General features: G+C 35.4%; 1 protein-coding gene across 4 annotated transcripts in view; it reads right to left on the minus strand.

Moving 5' to 3' along the window:
• The window catches only part of gdpd5b (glycerophosphodiester phosphodiesterase domain containing 5b), a 40,325-nt gene that overhangs the window by 4,902 nt on the left and 20,700 nt on the right, over window positions 1-14,723 (minus strand). For all 4 annotated transcript variants that reach the window (XR_009424374.1, XR_009424373.1, XM_059514205.1 and 1 more), the window contains exons 3-11: window positions 9,543-9,646; window positions 7,139-7,232; window positions 6,856-6,915; window positions 6,475-6,573; window positions 5,714-5,807; window positions 4,356-4,501; window positions 3,347-3,429; window positions 2,001-2,151; window positions 1,172-1,393 (exon numbers count right to left, since the gene is read on the minus strand). Coding sequence is in view for 2 of the 4 variants with exons in the window: in XM_059514205.1 (XP_059370188.1) it covers window positions 1,172-1,393; window positions 2,001-2,151; window positions 3,347-3,429; window positions 4,356-4,501; window positions 5,714-5,807; window positions 6,475-6,573; window positions 6,856-6,915; window positions 7,139-7,232; window positions 9,543-9,646 (1,053 nt within the window). In the remaining 2 variants the exon portion in view is untranslated. The remainder of the gene's footprint in view (window positions 1-1,171; window positions 1,394-2,000; window positions 2,152-3,346; window positions 3,430-4,355; window positions 4,502-5,713; window positions 5,808-6,474; window positions 6,574-6,855; window positions 6,916-7,138; window positions 7,233-9,542; window positions 9,647-14,723) is intronic.

Below are 14,723 nucleotides of genomic sequence, written 5' to 3' on the forward strand. Positions count from 1 at the left end.
AAAATTCAGCTTTGCATAACAGGAATATAGTGCATTTTAAAGTATATTAAAATAGAAAACCACTTTTATAAATTGAAATAATATTTCAGAATATTAATGTTTTTTTCTGTATTTTAATCAAATAAGTGCAGCCTTGTTTAACAGGAAAGACTTCTTTAAAAAAAAAAAACAATAAAAAACTTACTGATCCCAAATTTTGAATGGCAGTGTACATTGAACCTTAAAATAAAACCTTATAATATTTATAATTTTTATGGCCAAAATTAGAAATTCTATTAGCCTGTAATTTAAATCAAATATATTTTTATAACAGTATAGCAGACTAAAATAATGCATATAATTTATATCTCCCAATAATGTGTCTTAGTAAGACAATATGCAAATATGATATGATAGAATTTCAAAGTCTGAAATATTTATTGTGTGATAGTATTGTGAAACACTTGGTTTTACTTTGAAAGCATTGTAGTTTTTATTGTGGATGGCAAAACCTATGATGCAATGCATTACAATGATGATTGAGATAGCATAATGACAAATTTACATTCCTCTAAAGCATGATGCATCATTTTTGATACTCAAATTAAAACATGATATATGGATTAACAAATAAAGCCAGCCTTTTTCACCAGCACTTGACCAACTAATACTAGCACTTACATTTTCTATTCTATTCTATTCTTTAAAAAAAATTAAAATAAAAAGACACATAGCTACGAATTCTATGTATTGGTCTGATTGCTTCTATTGTTCTCATTTGTAAGTTGCTTTGGATAAAAGCAATTGCTAAATGATTAAATGTAAATGTAAAGTAAAGCCAAGTTGATTAAGTCCCGTAAGTGCTCATTGTGAAATAAAAATAGTAGTTATTTTTAAAGAATACCTTTAAAAAAAAAAAAAGCACAACAGATTTTTGATCATGTTGATAATTTAAAGGCCCTAGAAATTTGTATATAAAATAAAATTCAGTAGGATTTATAGGGTTAACTTTACAACCATTATGCAATTAATATTAGTCACTGCTAGGGGGCGCTACTACACAACCTCACAAATCGGAAACAGTTTTGTATCCTGAATCCAATCCCTGAACATGTCTCTTTCAACCCCTGACCAAGGACAAAGAGATTTCCAGTAGCACATCAAACGTGAGCATCACTCCCAAGAGACTGACCTGCTGTTGTGGTATTCCGGATGTCAGAACAGTGTCCAGGGTGAGGTTGACCCAGTCGTGGCGGTGGGGGTGATTGGCTGGCGGTCTGCGCAGAGTAAATACGGCTGAGCTCTTGGACTTAGCTGCTAGTTTCAGCATCTGCTCCAAGCTGCAAACTGTCTGGTTCCCAACTGACCAGCGCTCAGATGTTGACATGTACTGCACAGTCCAGAAGGGATCATCCTGCGTTCGGTAAAATCAGTTAGTCCAGCTGTTTGCAGTTGTACATACTTATACAATAATGTAAATGTAGGTCCTAATGTTTTAATGTAAAATCTTAAATGTTTTGCACCGAAACCAGCTACAATTTAGTTTTATGTTACCTTTACATTTAATTAAATAAACTTTTTTTGTACTGTACCTTTAAGATTTTTATATGTTAATGTGCTGACATCATAACTGTAACTTGTTCTAAGTGACCTGTTTCGCAACATCATTTCCATAAATGATCAACAGAGGAAGCTTTACATGAATATTAAAGCACATCTACATACACTGGGGAAAAAAACAAAACATTTGAGTAGAAATAATTGTCATTCAAAATTTACTAGGAAATTTCACAACTAATTACAAAGAAGCAGCAAGAACCACATTGACTTAAACATTACATTTTGAAGTAGAAAGACACTTTTTATTTACAATTTTGAAAATTCATTGAACTCTTATAAACGTACTTTATAAATCTAAAAACACTCTTCAGTCTTACCATAAATAGATCTATATTACTAACACTATTACATACTATTTCAGCTGTACTGTTGACATAGTTTAGAGCCAAAATGACCCACACCTTTAGAAACCACTGGCCAGCGTTCAATGAGGTCAAATCAGTCCAGTTGAAGAATGATGCATCGTCATACTGTCTGTCCGGGAACACTCTTCTCACATTTGTGGTTCTCCTCAGTGTCCGGTCTCTCATGAGGAACGGCACACCATCTAGACTACAGCCGAAGCAGTGTATGTGATTAGACAGCACTAAGATTGAAACTTAGAAAATGCTTCCATTAAGGCTCAACCTGTCAGCACTGCTGGATAATATTCAATGATAAGAGAGAGAATAAATGTGAGAAGCTGACTTGCTCTGTGATTGACAGAAAAAAACATCGGAATGCATTTACTGAATGGTGGAAGGGTTTTGCAATAAAAGCAGTATTATTGCAACTCATTATTATTTATTTAGCAGCTGCTTTTAACAACCCACAACCTGAAGTTAAATGCCTTACAAGAGCTCAGTGGTACTTTGTAAACCAAGCTCTCTAAGGATTGAACCTTTTGATTACCAGCCAAGATGTTTGTCCTCTTAGCCACCGATTTCATTTTAAACTAGAGGTTGCCAACCATAGTAACGTGGCCTGAAACAACTAATCACAAATTAGGGATGGCCCACAAGACTTCAATTTCAATTATAAAATTTCTCACAATAAATATTGTTCCAAAACAGCTGTACAAAACATTTTTTAACTGACTACTTTTTTTTTTTAATTTAAACCATTTTATTGTTTAAATGATGAAATTGTATTTTAAACTAAGGATTTGTCTAAGGAATAATTACAGAATAATTACCTTTTTAAAGGAGTTTTTTTATATTATACTGAATATAATATTTTATTACATTATTAATCAATAAATTACAATTAAATTGTCCTATATTTAATTATAATTATAATAATTGTATATTTAAATATAAATATATTTATAAATATGTAAAAGAAAATTACTGTAGATGTTGATGCTATGCTGTCCATAGAGTGTTGCTTGTATTTGTATACACGAAAGAAATAGACGATGGATGATATATCAATCTAAAAAAGCCTGAGTGATGACTGTCTTTAACCAAAATAAATTACAACCCAGCAGATGGACGATTTCTGCTCCATTATCTAAAGATGCGTGTTTAGCGGGCAGAGTAGATTATAGCTTAAGGGGGCTTCTTTATACAGTCTTCCTGTCCATCCCAATGTTCAATTACTATGCACTCACTGGGCTAAGAGACGTCACGCCACCCTCTCATTACAGCAGTCTCACACAGCCACACAAGCATTCACACACTGCATCCACATACACATGGCTCTATACAATCTATTGATTGAACTGTACCAAGAGGAGGAGAACCAGACAGAATAAATGAATGAATACCTGATGGTCACATCCGCCTCCAACCCGCTAACATTCCTCTGCAGAGCTCTGTTGAACGATAGGAGAGTGTTCTCTGGAGCGAGCTTAACAAGAGAGGAAAATACAGAATGTATATTTAGTATATTTTATATAATTACATAAAGTATAATAAAAACTAACATTTATGTATAAATGTTCATTTAATTATTTTAGCTGTTTAACTGGACTCTATCTTCAAGCATGATGTAACCCAAAAAAAAAACGACAACATGGAATCGGAAAAGTTAAATTCCTGAAATGATTAAGTGAAAATGATACAGAGAATAACATTGCATATCTGAAGCTGAGAATGGAAAGATCTTTGTTAAACCAAAATGTGAGACTCTTCTCACCCTGCTCTTTGGATATAAATCAATAACTCATCTCATGAAGGTTCACAGAGTGCTTGAGGGCCAGACACATGCACAATCTACAGCTCCTCTGTGGTTCGTGCTCATGCAAAGGCATGCAAGCAGCAGCTTGAGATCATCTTCACACTGGCGTTCTAGATGTATTCGTACATGTGTCATCATTGCAAAATGAAGGACGCCTCATTTGAAGCACAAGAGAATGAGGAGAGGAATATATTGGGATCAGTATGCATGTGTCTTTGGAGAGCACTTATGGTTTTGACTCGCATTTTTTAATCCTGGCTTTTAAAGCCATGATGGTTGATACTACACCAATGTCTGCAGTGTTTTACTGAAAACCCTTCATAACCACCAAACCTTGAACAACGCCTACACAGAGATTCTCCGCGGCTCTTTCCTGAGTTATATTTAGCTATGGACAAGCCAGGGAAAAGAAATATGAGAAAGATAAATGGAGGGAGAGAAAGATAGTGAGGGATGTAAAGACAGAGGAAAGATACGGGCACAGAGAGAAGAAGGACCAAACTGCCTCCAGCAATCCTTGATGTAGCCTGAACTTGATGTAGCATCTAGGGAAGACAGGAAGTTCACAGCACAATGTTAACAACTTAGCATCTCACCATTGGAGCTCCTTGATGACCGATGATGGCGGGTGCTGCTTTGAGACTCCCACGCTCCATAATACAGGGTGAGGTGATCGATAGGGGAATGAAGTAAAGTGTGAGGAGAACACTCAGGTAGATGAGCAGAACCATCACCTGAAACCCTAGAGAACCAACAACTTAGTTATCTGAAGTTACAACTCGGGCACAGCTTCCAAAAACAGCCTTTTTAAAGCATAAACCAAAAATGGCTATAAAACAGCTTTTTTAATCAGTTTTAATGGGTATCACGTGTTATGTCATCTTTGTTGCAAAAGCTAAGTGCTTATAAAAATGTTGCTTGGCCATGACAGTAGCTGACCTGAAAAAGAAAAGGAACCATAGAAGTGTAGGCTAAAGTGTTCAATAACATCCCTTGCAGCAATGCTGAAAATATTATTTCCTTGGTTTGCATTCCGACACATTTCTGAACACATGATATATAGAATTGAGCTTGCACAGCTATTTTAGTTCACATGGCTTGCATAAAGTATGTTTCCGAGGAGAGATAAGTTCTCTAAATGTTAAGAGTAATTTAGAGGTTGCAAAGTGAAATTTGTGAATTATTAACACTAAGATTCAAATGTTTCAGGGCTGTTATTACATAATACGTTTTATAAAGCAAAGATGCATTAAAATGATCAAAAGTGCAGGAAAGACTTTAATAATGTTACAAAATATTTCAGTTTCAAGTAATTGTTCTTTGAAACTTTCTATTCATCCTTTTTAATAAGAAATTATGATTGCGAACACAATTAGTATATTAGAGTGACTTCGTAAGGATCGTGCGACACTGCTAAACAGCTGCTAAAAATTTTACTTTGTCGTCACAAATAAATTTGAACAGAAAACTGTAATTTTACATTTTAAAAATATTTCAAACAAATATTTCATAATATAACTATATAACATCTAATATATACTATTTATATCTTTTACTGTATTTAATTATCAAAAAAATACAATCTTAAAAATCTCATCAATTCCAAAAATCTGAATGGTAGTTTATGCTCAGTGTATTTCCCTGAAGAATGAAGAGAAAGTCTTCTCATTAACTTAATAAGATGATCCAGTTAAATCTGTGCTTAGTTGAATCAGATGAGCTTGGGTAAACTGAAATGAGGAATCAATAGCAGTATATTAATTTTCCCTCTAATGCTGTAACATAAAGCACCAGCACATTGAGCTAGCGGAGATAGCAATGTGTCTCTGTGTAACAACAGGAATGTATCAGGAAAAAGGATTTCTCTGTGTATTCTTTTAATAATTAACATCTAGTTAATAATAATGCCTAACTGAGAGACTGATCTTTAAGCGAGGAGGTGGATTCTTCTTACTGGTTTTCTCTGCTTGTGCTATCTGTCCAGCCACCAGCCAGGCTAAAGCGGTAACAGCAACTAAAGCCCCGATGTGCAGGAAAGGACCAGTAGCCTGAAGAAAAACATATACATTAAATAGTGCTTAATACACAATCATACAGAGAATAAGAGAAATGCCTAGACAACAGAGAAACCTCAGAGTCTGCAGAAAAAGATTACTTCATAGATAATGACTTCACACACAAAAGAGACACTTATAGCCTTATGGGTATACCTTAAAAAGCACTATTTAAAAGTTTGGAGTAAGATTTGTTAATGTTTTTGAAAAATCTTTGCTCACCAAGGTTTGCATTTATTTGCTCAGAAATACAGAATAAATGGTAATATTCTGATATATTATTACAAGTTAAAATAACTGTTTTCTATTGTACCATTTTGTAAAATATAATTTATTCATTTGAAGGCAAAGATGAATATTCAGCTTTTGAGCTGCATAATATTCTCGTGGAAAATGTAATACTGTTTTTTCTTTCATGAATAAAAAGTTTAAAAGAACAGCATGTTTGAAACAGGAATCTTTTGTAACAATGCACTTTTGATCGATTCAGTGCATCCTTTTGAATAAAAGTCTTAATTTCTTTAGGAAAAACCCCTTACTGACTCCGAACTTGTGAACAGTATTGCAACTACTAAAATGTATATAGAAATTTCCCTGACATTTTCATATTCTCCATTCTCCTATCTATCCTTTGATAGGACTGTGGGAAACCAGAGCGTACCTGAAGAGAAATCCAAACTACATCCCATTCCTCTCCCCACATCTGAGTGACCGATATCACACCAATTATTGTAGCGAGCAAAGCGACTGTCACACCAATCTACAGAGAAAAACACAGACCACTTCATTCCGTTTCACCTCATTTTACGCAATTCTACTTCATTTCTTCAGCATACTATACTTAAAAAAACACACCACTCCATTTCTGATCATAAACAAACAGGAAATACTACTTTAACTCAGCCAACAGGCCAAAAGCCTCAGGGCATAACAAGGTGTTTGTGACACAGTGTCAAGGTTAATTTGGTTTGTCTCGCACAAACGGAAAAGCTTTTCTTTTTCTATTCTAGGAAAAAAAAACATTTCAGAGGTCGACTGGTACCTTGTGGAGCCAGTGGAGGTTTAACTGCTGCCCAACAGCCACATGGCACATGGCTAAAATCTGGACCGAAAAAAAAAAATACAAATATTACATTCAGTGCAAAACAGCAACTGTTCAGATGAGGTGAAAACTGTGGTATGGAGCTAAAACATTATACAAATGCTGAATGGTGACATGTACACACATGTCTGAGAGAGATTGTTAAAGCACTAGTGGTTTTGGAGAGGTTTTAGTATGCAGATCCACAGTGAAGTATCACTGCTACAGAGCAGTTACAACTCACCATTAAAAATGCAATATAGGTGAAACCAGCTGCCGTAGCGGCCAATATGGGAATGGTTCCATCACTCCACTCCCCTGAACGGTTATATAAAAACCTGTGGGAGCACAATACCGGGAAAAAAAATGTTAGCAGTTGATTATTCAGCATTAGAATTCCTGGTTGTCTTGTGCTCTCCATAATGGTCATACTGCATTAAGGCCTAATCAAATAACCAAGCCCCTGAAAAACAAACAGAAGCTACTAATCTTTCGACTGGCTACACATTACTCTTACTCGCTCTTATGAGAGCTCAGGATTATATGAGTATAAGAGGTGGATGACAGCGGAATCTGTGTTGCAAAAAGCATCATCTGCCTAGTGTGTATCTTTGAAACAAAGGGAAATAAAACACATGAGACCATAGGGCTCAGTATCAAGGTCAGCATTAGCTTTCTTCAACATCTAAACTGAGCGGCTGTGATCAGAATTGAACACTGATTGGCTTATGCTTTCTGGAATACTGTGCAGTAAATCTTCTATACTGTTTACTATTTTATAGTGCAAAAGTACATAGTATTCCTCTATATGCTTCAAATAGTAGTATGCTATGTTTGTCACGTGACATCTTCACATACACGTTTAATTTAGAGAGTAGCATAAAACAAGATACAAGTGAAATAAGAAATAAGATAAAAATTGAGTAGCGTGCAATAAAGAATAACTTAATTCTGTAAAAATTACAAATGCTACAATATTACATAAAAAAAAAAAACTACCTTTTGATTTGGTAAACAGAAATGGCTGAAAATAAGATACTCTTACTTTTGTAATTATTTTTTGGTCACAGGGTCCAATTCTCAATATTAACTATGACTTTTGCCCTCAAACTTCTAATTTGCTAATTATTAATAGTTAGTAAGGTAGTTATTAAGTATAGGTATTAGAGATTTATAATATGGTCATGCAGAATGTGTTTTTTTGTATTAATACACAGCCAACATGTTAATAATAAGCATGCTATTAAAAATTCTTACTGATGCTAGACTTTCAAATAGTAGTGTACTAAGCACACATGTACTTATTTACTGCAGCAATAGTAGTATGTTAGTATGTTATACTAAGCCTAGGATCATAATGGAAACGTGGGGCGGGCAGATAATAGATCACCCGTAAACACTCCTTCAGAATTGATTGGCTAAATGCGGCTCGGTGGGTGGAGCCATATCAAGGGTTTGCCTGTTACAAGCATCCCGTCTGATTACAAATTCTACATGCACAGTCCCTTTGGGCAATAACTGGAAGTCGTTGTGAATCAACTCTCTTGTCCTCTACAGTAACATCAAGGACTCATGTACCTCCCCTGAGACTGTGCGGGGGGTGTGGAAGGCCACAAAATGGAGGAAAGAAGTGACATTGAAAAGAAAGAGAAAACAGGAGATTAGGAGAAAATGACCTTGAAGGTCAAAGCAAACAATGGCTTTCATTCTCACAATGTTTTTAATGTCCTCAACCAGTTTTACAGAGCATGTGGCTCCTGGAAAATAGAAGATTATGAAGCAACGGGTTCTATAAAAATGTCAGCGTGTAATTGAATGGCTAAACCAAAACGTAATGTAAATGTGAGTTGTTGTTGTTGGTTTTTTTTTTAAATATTGCACAGGATTATGCTGATATAAGTTTTGGTTTAAAATTATATATAAATTAATGAACATTATATATTATATTAAAGCAATATATATCATAAATGTATATTTTAGCTCTGTATTTTACGCACACTACATTTTAGGGGTGCACGATAAATCACATGCGATATTGTAGTTAATGCTGCCCCATGTGAAATCACGCACGTGTAGAGATTTACCGCTAATTACAGAACTGGTTTTACTGACAAGATGCGCATTAAATATCACATGCGATTTATCGTGCAGCCCTAATACATTTAGTACACAAAAGTGAGCAATAAACAACAGAAATTATTGCATTTTTTCTCAAATGCCATAAACCACCCTACTCAGCTTGACCTTACATTTAATGTTAAAGAATTTAACTAGAAATATCAACAGCCTGAATTTTCAACATCTTTTTTCTTGATTTATTGTTTAATTGGATTCACAAAAGCCAATACAATTTGAATTCAAAATACAAAATAACCACTTTAAAGAGAACAACTTACTCGTCTTATGAATTAATTGCATACTGCATACTGTTTTACATACTAAAAGTAGTGAAGTATACAGTATACACTGCATAGTATGCTGTAAACCTATTAGAATGACATGCAACCGTTCTATCAGAGACCTTTCCATGAACTCTGGATTAATTTGAGCATAGGATTGGAGCATGAGTTTCTTAGATATGTCTCTTCAGAGAAACAGAGATTGTGGGATCGTTGATGAAAGTGTGTGATTTTATAAGTCCTACTCACCAGTTAAACTCGCTGTAGTCATTGTGGGCCTCCCACCAGAAGTAAAACCATACCAGTAACAAGGAGAAAGTGCAGAAGAGAATGAAGGACCACAAACACTCCCACTAGAACAAAGAAACACAACAAATAAAAATAGTAAAAAATTCAAATAAATCTGTAACATAATTTGTGTCTATCAACATCAGTATTATTAAATATGTTCGCAGCATGAATTAATACAGCCACTTTGAGAAACTGTGCCAAAAGATAATCTCAAGAACAAATATTTCAAAATACTGTTGAAAAATTTAGTGAAATTTAATATTGAAGTTTCATAGCGCCTCAGGTCATGACTGTATATCACATTAAACTCAGTTAATATGAATAGAGCGGCTTTAATAGTGAGATCTGCCTTCATCACAGATTCATTAGTGAAACATTAGTTCTGCTCTCTGAAGGGTAAATGAAAGGGCCTTTCTGTTGCCTACATTCAACTCTTACTTTCTCAACTAAGTTAACTAAGAAAAACATCAAAAATTTACAGGAAATACAAAAACTAAATTGACTTCAAATCTGCAATAATTAAAGGAAATGTTTACTTCAAAATTAAAATGTTCTATAATTTACTCACCCTCAGGCCATCCAAGATGTAGATTAGTAGATAGTTTCTTTCTTTCTAAGAACAGACTTTTAGAAATGTAGCAATATATCACTTCCACAAGTAATTCACAAGCCATTAACTGATGGACTGGAGCTGTGTTAATAACTTGTGGATTATTGTGATGTTTTTATCAGCTGTTTGGACTCTCATTCTGACGGCACCCATTGATTGCAAAGGATCCATTGGGGAGAAAGTGATGTAATGCTAAATTTCTCCAAATCTGTTCTTGGATGGAATGACTGGGAGTAAAATTTCAGCAAATCTGGTAAGATAAATTTTCTAGGCTAACGTGTAACCGTAGTACATACAGTCACAATGCTGTTTGTTCTCCGTTCTCCAATAAAACTGGCTCTCTATTAGCTTTTCTCACACACAGACAGTAAAGCAGTCAAGAATATTTTCTTTTTAGCATTTCACTGGCACTTCCCACACATTTTGTTTGCACAAATGCACCCTTGGCACAATAACCAATTTACCATGAATAATGGCCGCACTTAAAATACCACCATCTATTTGGTTAAATGATGACCAACTTTGTCTTCTTTTTTTTTTTTTTTATAGTGTCTATGACACACAATGAAATTGGGTTTGTGGATTAATGAAGTGGATTAATTAATAAATTAATGTTGGAATAGACTAATGTTACTATAATTTTCAAATCATAGTCATTTTCCTAATGGCTTTCCTCTTTAATCTATCCTAGGGATTAAGTGCCAATCCTGTACATGGCTAACAACCTCCTGTTACTCCTTCACATGATTTGCATACGTTTTTTTGTTTTGGAAAATAGACTAAAAGTGGACATAAGATTACAAGTATAAACCACCACAATAATAAAAACCTTGACCAATGTGGTTAAATCCAATCAAATCAAATTCTGTTAAGAAAGATTACTCTTGGTTACATGAAGAAATTCACGTTTCTCACTGCACAATAAAGAACATGCAATTAACAATTTAATTAAATTAAAAAAAAAAGAAAAAAAAGTTTTGTTCAGAAATGAATGATCCGCTTGGCTCATAAAAAGCAGTTAGAAAGCATTTATAAATTCCTAAGCCCCATCCAAAAATGCCTAAATATAGATGCATAAAGAGGATTACGGTTAATTCGGAATAGAAAAATACTACAGATCTCCCATCAGCATCACAGACTGTCTGAATGCGCCAAATCAATATCACACCATAAAACAGGTCAAATATCAAATGCAGTATTGTTTTTCCAAATGATTTTTCTAACGACTTTAAAAGATGGCCCCAGACTGAGAAAAACAGAAATATTCAGCACTGACATCACCTGCCAAAAGTCATTACCACAAGAGTAGAGTATTCGTGGTTGAAGGGTGTTACTATACCATTATTAATTAACTCTGACTGGCTTTTAGCATTTTGCTAAGCAGCTGCTAGGTAGATGCTAACAAAAGAGCCCCAGGTTATGATATGGCTCAGGTCCCTTTGTTCAATGCAACTATCAGATTATTTTTTTTTTCAGGGATATTCAATATTTCAATTGTTCATGGCATGACTTATCCTCCATAACCCTGAACACCCAACCTTAACGAGATGACAATAGTTCAGCACATGAATTGATAAAACACGGCTGTGTTTTCGGCACTCATGTGGTTGTAGTAGCTGAACAGATTGCCATGACATCATCAGGGCCATTGAGCAACAAGCAGCATACATCTTAACAGGAGGGATTCAGAGCAGCGCTGGGCGGCAAACTGTGTCTCCTCTAAAAGAGAATATTATCTCATCATTAAGCCTCAAAAAGCTTGTTTTCAAAAGCCTTGTTTCATTCCCTCCCGCTGATTTGAGATGACAGCACGACTACACAACTTAATACCAAAGTAAACTCACTTTTTCAACTATTTCCTTCGGGGAGAGTTGAATTTGTATTGTGCGTCTATGACAGCGTTTCTACTGTCTGAACCTTGAACATCTCGTAACAATCACAGAGTTATGTCAGGTACAGAAACACTTCTATGAAGAAAAACCAAAGTAACAATTCCCTTTAAAACAATCCCGGCAAAGCTTTGCATGGCACATTTGTTTTAACGCTGTAAAGACTCTAATTGGTTAAGGTGGGGTGAAACGGCATGGATACAGCGGCTGCCTTTAATTATCTTCATTTAGTTAAACAGGCTTATCTGATGTTGAAATATGGGAAGTGGGAATGATAACAATATCTCAGACTAAGATCTGCCAATCACTGGCTGCAATTATGAAAATTTAGCAAACAGCTTTTTTAGCGTTTCCTGAGCAAACAACCAAGCCAAGCTGAACCACTGCCCAAAAACAAGACAGACAGCAAAAAGCAGCTTTTCTTTGGAGTGCCTTGACTTTGACGCCCCGGAATATTATAATTTATTCATACTGTAAGTATTTGCAGCACACATCTGCTCCCTTGAGGCATCAACTGTAGTTCAAAATCCCACTGACTGCTAAATATCTATTCCACAGAGGCAAAGGGCAAAGAACAAGGGGAGGACGGCTTCCCGATGTGAGAGAGTGAAGGAGAGGCAGTGGGTGGAAGTGAGCAGATTGAAAAATGGAAGTGGAAAAGGTACAGTAGGGGAGTTGCTGAACAACGTCCTTTCATAGTCCCTCAGCGGTAAATCCCATCCATAAGCAAGGTGCCAAATCAGGTTCCTTTGTACAAAGTGCACTGACCTGGTCTGGAACATATTTCATGTAATCCATTAACAGAACTTTTCAAGCAAAAGATTTTATTTCTATATATATAATAAGTTTTATTCACAGAGTGATCATTATACTGGTGTACTTTCAATATGTGACTACACAACTGAAAATAAAATGTATTTGGAATTTTAATGTGGCTGTATAACAAGGATTATGCAAAAATGACCTTTACTAACCCTCGTCGATTCAATTTAACACTACTAGTGCTTAGAGCTTTATGGGTTAGTTAGATCATTTCTACTGAATAGACCAGTTGTGTAGTGGAAGAGGTGTATGTACAGTACATTCTCACTATAGTGTTGGTATTTACATAAGGGTATTTTTGGTCCTGAAAGTAGTTCACAAAAGCTCAACAATGTCTGCCTGAGAGTTAGAGCCAGATATGCTTGAAAACGCTGTGGACAGGACTAATTTCCACTTGAAATTACACGTTTATTGTATTAAAAAGTCTTCCACTGATGTTAATTGTTATGTAAAATCATTGTTGGTCAATAATGTGTCGGTCGCCACATAGAGTACCGCCTTTGCAAATATGCAAAAATATGTATTTTAAACAAGGATGACAATGAACTAAATGTCAGATGCACATACATCTCTATTCAAAAGCACTGAATGACCAAGATCTGAAAATGAAAATTCTGTCATCATTTACTCACCTTCATGCCATTTCAAACCTGAAAATGCCTGCCCATAGATTAGTTCATCAAAGCCATTTACGAATGCTGTGAACATGAGCCCTGAATGACTGCAACAGCACTGGAGTGGAGAATCTTAAAGCAAAGTCTTCCTAATGTGAATCCAAGTAAATGAAGAACATTGCATTGAACAGATTGCTATGTGCAATACAGCATCTAGAGAACAGAATGTAATCACAGACCTAATCTGTTTTACTGAAGGATGGCAAGTGTTTAAGAGCCCCAGACTGTTGCTGATGCTGTCTAAAGATGCATGTACATGTCTCCGAGTTTCTTCGAATTGACTGGAAATGACAGTCTTCAGCCTGAGGAAAAACACTGATTGGTTGGTCTGTGGTTGTTTTGTACATGCTGTAAGCGGGTACATGGGTAGAGTCACCATCTGTCATTGCGCATCATGTCTGTGGTGACACTCTACCCTCAGTACCGACAGAAAAAGGGGAACGTTTTAACATACAACAGTGTTTTCACTAGACCACAAGGTAATTGAACTGTTTACCAGTGAGGTGTTAAAAGGGATAGTCATTATTTACTTACATCGTTCCAAACGCGTTTGACATTCTTACATCTATGGAACACAAAAAAATGACGAATTTTGAAGAATGTTCGTAACCAAGCAATTTTGGTGACCATTGATTTCAACTAGGAACATGGAGACACTTCTCAAAATATCTTCTTTTATGTTCCATAGAAGCAAGTAATTCAAGTTGAAACAACATGAGAGTGAGAGGGAATTATGAGGATGCACCAAAATCTTGAATACCATAGTCAGGAAACATGAACAGAAACTGTAAATGCAAATGACTAGATAATAACAAAGAAATAGCAGCGTGATTGTGAAATTATCCAGGTTTAAATCACATTTAACATAATCAATGGTTGGTAAATGCTATAACTGGCATATCACTACACTTTTACTTAAGCGCCTGTATATTTAAACAATCCTTTAAATATTTTCTGGGCCAACAATGTAGTCACGTCAAGGAAACATACATACATATATATTGTGACGGAAGGAGCACAAGACAGACACAGTGGGCGTGGCGTCAGGCCTCGGAGAGGCTTTTATTAACAGAAATCAAATAAAACAGGGGATAAAAGTGGCCAAAGGGGAAGAGTGTCCAAAATAATCAGGGAATCTGGTGTC

This window comes from Carassius carassius, chromosome 28 (genome assembly GCF_963082965.1).
Source record: "Carassius carassius chromosome 28, fCarCar2.1, whole genome shotgun sequence".
Lineage (NCBI taxonomy): Eukaryota > Metazoa > Chordata > Actinopteri > Cypriniformes > Cyprinidae > Carassius > Carassius carassius.